This window comes from Bos grunniens, chromosome 22 (assembly GCF_055505025.1).
Source record: "Bos grunniens cultivar Pamir isolate PY7600 chromosome 22, Bosgru_T2T1.0, whole genome shotgun sequence".
NCBI classification, from domain to species: domain Eukaryota; kingdom Metazoa; phylum Chordata; class Mammalia; order Artiodactyla; family Bovidae; genus Bos; species Bos grunniens.
This window is the reverse complement of record NC_141186.1, coordinates 60,792,186-60,802,396: the sequence shown is the minus strand read 5'-3', so window position 1 is coordinate 60,802,396 and position 10,211 is coordinate 60,792,186. Positions and strand designations below refer to the sequence as shown.

General features: G+C 51.1%; 1 protein-coding gene and 1 long non-coding RNA gene across 8 annotated transcripts in view; one reads left to right on the top strand and one right to left on the bottom strand.

Annotated features, from left to right (window-relative positions):
• Positions 1-303: 303 nt before the first annotated feature.
• Positions 304-10,211, top strand: part of CHCHD6 (coiled-coil-helix-coiled-coil-helix domain containing 6) — a 103,774-nt gene continuing 93,866 nt past the window's right edge. For 4 of the 7 annotated variants that reach the window (XM_086368986.1, XM_086368984.1, XM_086368980.1 and 1 more), the window contains exon 1: positions 3,489-3,646. In XM_086368986.1, the coding sequence (XP_086225112.1) occupies positions 3,560-3,646 (87 nt within the window). In that variant the 5' untranslated portion in view covers positions 3,489-3,559. Of the gene's footprint in view, positions 487-3,488; positions 3,647-3,762; positions 3,837-10,211 lie in introns of those variants that run through there. The other 3 variants (XM_086368982.1, XM_086368983.1, XM_086368981.1) reach the window with 3 other exon arrangements.
• Positions 2,205-4,264, bottom strand: LOC147348787 (uncharacterized). The gene is made up of 2 exons (XR_015151970.1): positions 4,098-4,264; positions 2,205-3,834 (listed from the first exon to the last, which is right to left on the bottom strand). It is a non-coding gene; the product is annotated as an uncharacterized LOC147348787 (long non-coding RNA).

Below are 10,211 nucleotides of genomic sequence, written 5' to 3'. Positions count from 1 at the left end.
CCCTGTGCTGCCGTGTATCAACTCAGCCAATCCCACATCACCGCTACATGTACCTACTGTGCTTATGCCTGTTTTACAGATGGGGACACTGAGGCAGAGGGCAGCGAAGGAACTTGGTGAAGCCACCACTTGGGCAGCACAGCTGGGACCGAAATGAAAGTCTATCCTCTCAATTACTCAGATTCTTGCCTCTCTGAACCTGGAGCGGTTGGCTCACCAGCAGGGGAGCCTAGTCAGTCAGTCGGTCAGTGGGTCAGTGACTCAGCCAGCCAGGGCCCATTCCTGAGCACGCGGTCCGTCCCAGGGCCTGTGCCAGGTGCTAGGAACTCCGGAATGAATGAAGCCGACACAGTCTCCCGACTTTGAAGCTTCTGTCTTGGGAGCTGTGTGGGCGGTATTGCCTGGAGATCAACCATAAACAAATAACAGGCAGCAACGATCCAGAGAGCGATCTTATCAGGAGGGAAGAAAATACAGCAGTGTGAGGTGAGAGGCAGGGGGTGGGGGCGCGACATTCCGGGGGAGCCGCCGAGGCAGGTCCGGTTGGGCGGCCCCCGAGGCCGTGCCCGGGCTGCTCCGCGAGCTTGGGCCTGGCTGTGCCCGCCCGACGTGGAGCCTCTGCCCGGAGCGGTGCCAGAGTCTGTGCTGGAGAGACGCGAAGCCCAGCTCAGGTTACAGCTTGGGCGGTTGGGGCACGCGCACATGTGCAACTGCGCGTGCACGTCGGTACCTGCAGCGTGTACCCGCACGCGCGCCCGTGTGCGCTGGGGCGTCTAAGGAGGGACCGCTTCGCGAAGAGGCAGCCATCAGCAGACCGGTTCCGCTCCGCCGACCCCGCCGCAGCCAGTGGCACACGCGCCTTCGCTGAACCAAGCCCCTCTCTTCCCACTGAGCTCGCGGTCCCCCGGCCCCCGCGGCCACGTGCTGCAAGCTGGCCCTGGAAGAACCGCGACAGGGGCTGCCCGTCCTGGGGCCGCGCTGGGGCGCAGGCTCTCGGCTCCCGAGTGCCTCTCTGGCCGGTTGTTCCCCCGAAGCATCCTTTTCTGAGGCCGAAGTTTCAGCGAAAAAGAACCTGGCGGTGGGGGTGGGGGGGTGGGGGAGGCAGGTCCCACCTGGAGGCTTGCTCCCCAGCGACACTTCCTGGATGTCGGGAGAGCCTGCAGGGGACCTGCAGGGGTGGAGAGGCCTCCTGATGTTGGCGGCTGGTTCCATCAGACCCCGGGAGTGATTGGCTGGTCAAAGCCGCCCAGGCCACCCTGCCCCTCTGCCAGGGCCTGGTCCTGGCTGGGGTGACCAGTGCCACTCCAGGAGAGACTGGCTTCTGGGAATTCTGTTGCTAAGAGGGGCAGTGGCCTTCTGCAGCCGCTTCCTCCATCTGGGCCGAAGGAGGTGGGCACGGCAGGTGTGATGCTACTAGCCCAGGCCTGGCACCTCCACACCCAGACCACGGGGAGAGACGTCCAACCTGCCAGGCAGGCAGAAGGGAAGCGCCTCCATCCTTCACCGACCCAGACTCTCAGCCCTGAGTCCTCCACGTGGGGAGCACGTGCTCTGAGCAGGCACCCCACGGGAACTCCTACCTGAGTGTCATGCTAACGCCTATTTCTCCCCGGCTGGAGAGAGGAGGGTCCCCAACCACCAGTCTACCAGGAGGGGCAGTGGGGAGGCTGCTGCTGTCCCCCTCACATTCAGATGGTGGTGAAGGGCAGGTGGTGCTCTGGACGCTGACGAGGCTGTGCTTCGGGGATGGTTCTTGTCAACCATCTCCATGGCTACTGCAAAGATGTCCTCCACTGTGGGGTTGCAGAGAGCTTCACAAATTTGATGGCATCTCGGCTTTCTCCTGAGGTAGTCCGCCAATAAACAGCTTGCACCAGAATCCCCCACTCAGGCTCTGGTTATAGGAAAGAGACAGAGGATGGAAGGGATGCAGGGAGATTTGCTAATCAAAGTAATCTGAAGGAAACTGGCAGATGTCCCTGTTATTCTGGAGAATAAAAATCCTCTTAGGCTCCCCGCTGCCCGCCACCTGCTGCTCTCAACTCAGAGTGGCTCACTCTCTTTTCCACCCTCTCCTCCTCACCCCTGCCCTTCCAGGTTCCAAGAGGCTCCAAATGACCCTTACTATTTCATGGAGCAGTCAGGATGGGGGGTGTTGTGGTCCGATTGTGAGCTGGAAAAGAATTTCCAGACACAAGACAGAATGAAAGAGAAATAAAGTTTATTAGAGTGGGAGACACTGTTAAAACAATGGGTTGGCTCAAGGGCGAGCCAACAGTTGAACGGGGGTCCTTGGTCCAATTTTATACCTAGGGTGCAAGGAGCGGGATAGGGGGTCTTGCCAGTCATTTGCTGATTGGATGAGGCACGTATACTGGGTGAAGGAAGCTAAGCTAAGTCACTTCAGTCGTGTCCGACTCTGTGCGACCCCATAGACGGCAGCCCACCAGGCTCCCCCGTCCCTGGGATTCTCCAGGCAAGAACACTGGAGGGGGTTGCCATTTCCTTCTCCAATGCATGAAAGTGAAAAGTGAAAGTGAAGTCGCTCAGTCGTGTTCGACTCTTAGCGACCCCACGGACTGCAGCCTACCAGGCTCCTCCATCCATGGGATTTTCCAGGCAAGACTAAGGGAGTGGGGTGCCACTGCCTTCTCCCCGGGTGAGGGAAGAGTCAGGCAAATACCTTCTCCTTACTGGGGTAGAAGGGGACACAGGTTATACTGCTCAGGAGCACCTGAAATTCCTTAATGGCTACAACATGGGGGAGGGAAGGACTAAAAAGGGTCTTTTTCCGTTCCTGCGTTCCGAGATCCTCCTTGTGTGTGTGTGTGTTTTTAATCTGTTCTTTCCTCCTTGGGACACCGCAGGGGGTGCCCCAGTTCCAGATCCCAAACTCCGCTTGGGGCGCACTTCGGCAGATCAATGTCAGCACTTCTCTGGTCACCGCGTCCATTACACCTGTGGCCCAGCTAGACAGGCGTGAACACGACGCTCTGGCACGTCGCGTATCTCCTGGACGCTGAGAACCGTTTCCCGTCCTCCTGCTGGCAAGGCCCTGGCCGCTCTCCTCCGGTCCGCTCTGCTCCCTCACGCTCTCCGAGCTGGGCCCTCGGCCTCCTTCTCCCGCCTCAGGGGCTTCGCACGAATTTCCTCCTCCACCGTCTCCTCCCCTGAGAGGAGCGTCCGCCAGGTCCAGCTTCTCTCCCGCATCGCGGCGTCGTCGTCTTCCTCAGCGCCGAGGAGCTCAGTCACAGGCCCGTTCGCTGCCTTTTCACCGCGAATCTGAGGGGGCTCCGCCCGCCCGGTGCGGCCTCCTTGGTGTCCTGGCCCCCTCGGCCCGGCCCCCTCGTTCAGCCATCCCGCCGCGCGCTGTCTGACCTCGCTCGCCGCGCCTCGTGCTCCCGGTCCGGCGGGAGGCGCCGGGAGACTACAGCCCCCACAATGCCCCGCGGCCCGCGCCGGGATTGGCTGGACTCCGAACGGCCGTCAATAGGACGCGGTTTTGTTGGCAGGTGGCGCCGGTCCCGTAAGCGTCGGCGCTCCTGAGCCGCCTTCCGCCATGGGCAGCGCCGAGAGCCGCGAGGGCCGCAGGGCGTCTTTCGGGATGGACGAGGAGGAGCGGGTCCGGGTGCTGCAGGGCATCCGGGTGAGCGGGCGGCCGGCGGGAGGGCGTTTGGAGGCGTGCCGTCTCTCGGCCGCGGGAGGACCGCGAGGGGGAGGGCGCCTCAGGCCTGGTCTCCTCCGGGTGACAGGATGGGCGGAGATGGGGGGCGGGGCTTCGTTGCCCGACTGTCGCCCTGGATCCGCGTCCTCGCCGCCTTCGGACGACGATGCCTGTAAGAGGACCACAAGCTGCACCCCTTGAGTTCCCGAGCTGCGCTGCTGACCTGACTGACCGCCTCCCGTGCCAGCCCCTCCCGACGCCCCCGCCCCCTCCCCGGTGCCAGCCCCTCCCAACCCCCGCCCCCCGTTCGCTGGCCTCGAGGCCTCGTCCGTCGAGGTGCGACCTGCTCCGCTCGCGACCCCCGCACGGGGCTGTGTTCGCGCCTCCAGTTTCCCTCAAATCCGCTCCTCAGTTCTTGTGGTTGAGGTCTCACCTCAGCGTCCTTCCGTGACAAGGTTTGAAGCGCCTGCCCACCCCCGCGGCCACACACGGGTTTTTGTCGTGGCTCTCGCTCACCACTGTTTAAAACCTATGTGCAGGCTTCAGTTCTTAATTGTGCTTCCTGCCGCAGTGTCTCCACCTTGAGGCCAAAGCTCTTGTCTGACTACAGCCTCCCTTGGCTCACGTTTGAGTCCTCAGCCCGGGCCGTTGGCTGTGGTACCCACTTTGTGGGTATCCTGTCAGTGAATTCTCCATGGCTCTCTGAGAAGTCGGCTTCTGTTGGCCCATTTTGTGGCCGGAGGACAGCTGAGGCTGGAGGACAGCTGAGGCTTGAAGTACTTCTCACGTCAAGCTTAGCAAGTTGGCACTGAGCGAGGCCGACTCCAGGAGCCCCCTTGCTCCTGCACCTGTGCCTCGCATGTCGTGGGTGCTTTTAGACCGGTGCTGAGTGATTAAACGGAGAACCCAGTGAAGCAGGCACCAAGTGTCCATGGAAGGCACTCAGCCGGGCCTTGGTGAATTCACTAATTAGGGAGGTGGCTCAGAAAAGGAAGTCAGGCACTCTGACTTCTCCAGAGATGCTCATTACCTGTGTGGCCTGGAGTGAACAGCTTTATCTTTTGAGTCTCAATCACTACATCTTTAAAAAAAAAAAAAAAGGAGAAGCTGTGATAATCCTAGATGCTGCCTAGGAGAAGATGATAGGTGTGCATGTGTTTAGAAAAAGTACAGTGATTTGTGGGGTCCTCTGTTCTCTGCCTAGCCTACTTAGCATTTTTGGTGCTTACTAGGTGTTATCCAGTCTTGACCTGACTTGAGGCAAAGACAAAATGGGGAGAAGATGGCTCAGCTCCTGTTGGAAGGTTAGAAGCAGACCTGCGTCAGAATTTAGAAAGATGCTCCAGGCTCTGTCTAGGCACTCGCCCACCGTTGTTACCTGGTTTGGGGATTGTTGGAAAATCTGGTCAGTCGGAGGCTTCCTAGGGAACTCCTTTAAGTTGATAGAGGAGCACCCTCTCTCTTGGGTTTTATAACAGATGGGTACATTTTAATTCTAGTTCTTTTAGCAGTTCTGAAAAGTATAAATCCTCCTTAAAACTGGAGAATCAGGCTTAGAGAGGTTAGGGAACTTCTTCAAAGTGTTACCTCTGGGACTTTAACCCAGATCTTTCCAGGACAAGCAATAGCCTTTTCTCACAACTCCAAGCTCCAACCCACGTACATCCCCAGTGATATGTAAGGCACTGTGAAAATTGTGACAGCCTCTTGCTGGCTAGGCATGGCGCTAGTACCCTGCTTATTTCTACCAGAAACTGTTTCAACTAGAGGGAGCTTTGGGCACACTCATCAGACAATGACTTGTGCAGAGGCATACAGGTGGGTGATGGCCCCAAGCTGTGAGAGCCCTTTCTTCTTTCCTCTCTTCCTCCCTCTGTTCTTTCCTCCATTCCTTCCATCTGTCCATCCATCCATCCATCCTTCTATCTACTCGTGTGCCTAGTTTGAGAGAGGGAAACCAGAGAAAGGAGGTGACGGCAGTGCAATGGTTGGCATAAGGTTTTCATGCTAGCAAAGTGACTTGAGGTTGAAGAGTCCACCTTGTCTTTAAGCAGGTGAGTAAAAATTACTGGAATAGGTTATTGGATAAATCAAATGAGAAATTAATGTAATAGAAAGTGGATGCGAAAGAAGAAAACCTGCCTGCTCCTTCAGAGAAAGTTAAACATTTCTAAAGACCTCTTGTATTTAATCCCCCTGGCCTGGTCCTGGAAAGCCCTCTAGTTCCCTTAAAATTATGTGCCAAGGCCTTGCTAGTTTGCATACTTTAGTTGCGCAGTCATGTCTGACTCTTTGCGACCCCATGGACTGCACACTTACTAGCATTAATTTACATATTGAGTTCAAGTCCTAATTCCAAGGAAGGTAAAAAAAAACTTAATGCAAAATGCTGCAATTATATTCACCTCCATTTTTTTCTGAGCAAGCATGTGTGAAATACATACAGATGTTATTTCAGTTAGTATGTTTAATGTCATCCTCCAGTAAGAGCAGGTATGCACATGGCCAGAATGTCCTGTATGTGACTGTTCCTGGTGCCCCTCGCATACCCATCTTAGGTGACTCAGTTAAAGTTGGTTGCATGTCAGCATGTTCAGTTCAGTTTGGTTCAGTCCCTCAGTCATGTCCAGCTCTTTGCAACCCCATGGACTGCAGCACACCAGGCTTCCCTGTCCATCACCAACTTCCGGAGCTTGCTCAAACTCATGTCCATCGAGTCGGTGATGCCATCCAACCATCTCATCCTCTGTCGTCCCCTTCTCCTCCTGCCCTCAATCTTTCCCAGCATCAGGATCTTTTCTTTTTTCTTTTTTTTTCTTTTTTCTTTTTTTTTTTTTTTGGTTTTATAGTTTTATTTTTTTTTATTTTTTTTTATGACAGTTGTTTTTATTTTATTTTATTTTTATTTAATTTGTTTTTTTTTTTTTTAAATTTCAGGTATACACGTGCTCCCCATCCTGAACCCTCCTCCCTCCCCGATCCCCATACCAGGATCTTTTCCAATGAGTCAGTTCTTCACATCAGGTGGCTAGAGTTTCAGCTTCAGCATCAGTCCTTCCAGTGAATATTCAGGACTGATTTCCTTTAGGATACACTGGTTGGATCTCCTTGCAGTCCAAGTGACTCTCAAGAGTCTTTTCCGATACCACAGTTCAAAAGCATCAGTTCTTCCACACTCAACTTTCTTTATGGTCCAATGCTCACATTCATACATAACTCCTGGAAAAATCATAGCTTTGACTAGATGGAACTTTGTCAGCAAAGTAATGTCTTTGCTTTTTAATATGCTGTCTAGATTGGTCATAGCTTTACTTCAAGGAACAAATGGCTTAATTTCATGGCTGCAGTCACCATCTGCAGTGATTTTGGAACCCAAGAAAGTAAAGTCTGTCACTGTTTCCGTTGTTGCCCCATCTATTTGCCATGAAGGGATGGGACCGGATACCATGATCTTAGTTTATTGAATGTTGAGTTTTAGGCCAGATTTTTCACCCTCTTTCACTTTCATCAAGAGGCTTTTTAGTTCCTCTTTGCTTTCTGCCATAAGGGTGGTCTCATCTGCATATCTGAGATTATTGCTATTTCAATCTCGATTCCAGCTTGTGCTTCTTCCAGCCTGGCATTTTGCATGATGTACTCTGCATAGATGTTAAATAAGCAGGGTGATAATATACGGCCTTGACATACACCTTTCCCAGTTTGGAACCAGTCTGTTCCATGTCTGGTTCTAACGGTTGCTTCTTGACCTGCATATTTCTCAGGAGGCAGGTAAGGTGGTCTGGTATTCTCATCTCTTTAGGAATGTTTCACAGTTTGGTGTGATCCACACAGTCAAAGACTTTGGTGTAGTCAATAAAGCAAAAGTAGATGTTTTTCTGGAACTCTCTTGCTTTTTCTATGATCCAGGAGATGTTGGCAATTTGATCTCTGGTTCCTCTGCCTTTTCTAAATCCAGCTTGAGTATCTGGAAGTTCTCAGTTCATGTACTTTTGAAGCCTGGCTTGGTGAATTTTAAGCACTACTTTACTAGCATGTGAGATGAGTACAATTGTGCGGTAGTTTGAACATTATTTTTGGCATTGCCTTTCTTTGGAATTGCAATGAAAACTGACCTTTTCCAGTCCTGTGGCCACTGCTGAGTTTTCCAAATTTGCTGGCATATTGAGTGCAGCACTTTAACAGCATCATCTTTTAGGATTTGAAATAGCTCAGGCTGGAATTCCATCACCTCCACTAGCTTTGTTCATAGTGATGCTTCCTAAGGCCCACTTGACTTCACCCAAAATGTCTGGATATCTTCTCCTGGAGATCTGGCTCTAGGTGAGTGATCACACAGTTGTGGTTATCTGGGTCATTAAGATCTTTTTTGTATAGCTCTGTGTTTTCTTGTCAGCCCGTAACTCTTCCAACCAGTTGACCCCCGATCCCCTGCCCAAGTCACTCCCCAAGGCTGCTGCTCTAGCGATGTCTCCAGGCTCCTTTCACCCTCAGAGCTACACCATCTTCACCATCATTCAGTGCTCCAGGAGGCAGGTCTGGAGCACTGCTGAGGGGAAGACCGGAGGAGGTAGTGAGACATGAGGGACAGCCCCCATGTGCCCACACCGGAGGCCATGTGCCCTCCACACAGGCTTGGGTACCACACTTACCCACCACCTCAGCAAGTGCTCACTGTGAACTGGGCCTGGCCTGGCAGAGACAACGGGACAAAGCACAAGGTCTGTCCCTATGGAGACCTCAGTGCAGGATGAGGAACTAAGAGAAAGAAAAAAGAAGAAGAAAAAGAAAAACTCCCTGCAAGGGCCATGAAGGAAATAAAAAGGATAAGAGCGATGGGGCTTCCTGGTGGGCTGGTCAGACAGCTCCTCAGAGGAGGTGACGGAGATAATGGGCCTAGGCCAGCAGGGAGAGGACTGTCTGTTCCGAGTTGAGTGGTTTCAGGGTGCTGTGTCATCTGGTCCCCAGGCTGACCCTGTGAGATCTCACCCCTGTGTCAGAGGTGTGGGAGCAGGTTCAAGGAGGGGAAGGAGACCCTGGTTACAACAAAGTTGTGGTAGAGCTGGAAGCTCAGACTTTCCAGCTCCGTAGCCTGTGTGCTGGCAGCCGCACGGTTGGGATGGTGGAGAGAGGTGGCCAGGTGATGAGGCTGGACAGGTGATGCAAGGCTCTTTACACTTTACTCTTGATACAACATGGTGGTTCTCTAAACAGGTGGAGCTTTGGAAAGATTTTATCTGAGGATGGTTTTTAAAAAAATGGCTTTGCTGCAATTTATTTTACATATCAAATTCACCATTTCAGTGTTTTTTGTTAAGCAAATTTACAGAGTTGAACAATTGTCACAATGGAATTTTAGAACATTACAAAGCCTAAAAAGGTCCCTAGTACCTATTTGCGGTCACTCCCCGTTCCCACTACCCGCACCATGTAACCACTAAGCCTTCTGCCTCTGTTTTTTTTTTTTTTGCCTTTTCAGGATATTTCATATAAATACATCATAGATATTTCATGTCTAGTTCCCTTCACTGAGAACAATGGTCTTGGTGTTGCTTCCTCGGCATTGTGTGTCTTAGAAATTCCTTTTTATTGCCAAATGGCATTTCATACGGACTCTCTGGGTTTTATTTATTCAGTCAAATAATGATGGCATTTGAGTTGTTTCTAATTCTTGACTGTTTTGAATAATATTGCTGTGAACATTTGTGTATATGTTTTTTTGTGAACATAACATTTTCATTTCTCTTGGATAAATAACCTAAGAGTAGAATTGCTGCGTCACTCTGTTTTTAAATTTGGTAAATTATTAGGTTTAACTTTTTAAGAAACTGTCAAACTATTTTCTAAAGTGACTCTACTGTTTTACATTTCCCCCAGCAGTGTATGAGATTCCAGTTTCTCTGTATCCTCACCAACCCTTGTTACGATCTTTTTGTTTGTAGCAATTCTAGTTGAGTGTGAAATGGTATCTCGTTGTTTGAATTTGCATTTTCCTAATAACTAATCATGTTGGATGTTTTTTCTTGTGCTTATTTTCCACTCACATATTTTTGGGGTGAAATGTGTATTCAAATCTTTTACCCACTTTTAATAGCTTTTAATGGGGTTATTTATCTTTATTATTGAGTTGCAAGATTTCTTTATTTCTTGGTTACAAGCCCTTTATGATGTTATGATTTGCAGATATTTTCTCCCAAGCTGTGGTTTGTCTTTTGATTTTCTTAATGGTGTCTTTGAAGTGCAAATATTTGTAGTTTTGATGCGGTTTAGTTTATTAATGTTTTTCTTTGAGTGGTTGGACTTTGGTGTCATATCCCAGAAATCTTTGCCTAACCCAAGGCTGTGGAAATTTTCGCTGGTGTTTTATTCTACGAGGTTTATAGTTTTGGCTTTTACATTTATCCATTTTTCGTTAAATTTTGTGGGTGTTGTGAAGTAAGGCTCTAAGTCAGGTGTTCGCAGTTTTTCTGTAGATGACCAGGAAGTAAATACTTTGTGTTTTGCTGAGCAGAAAGTCTTTATCACCGTTACTCAACTCTGCCGCTTTATG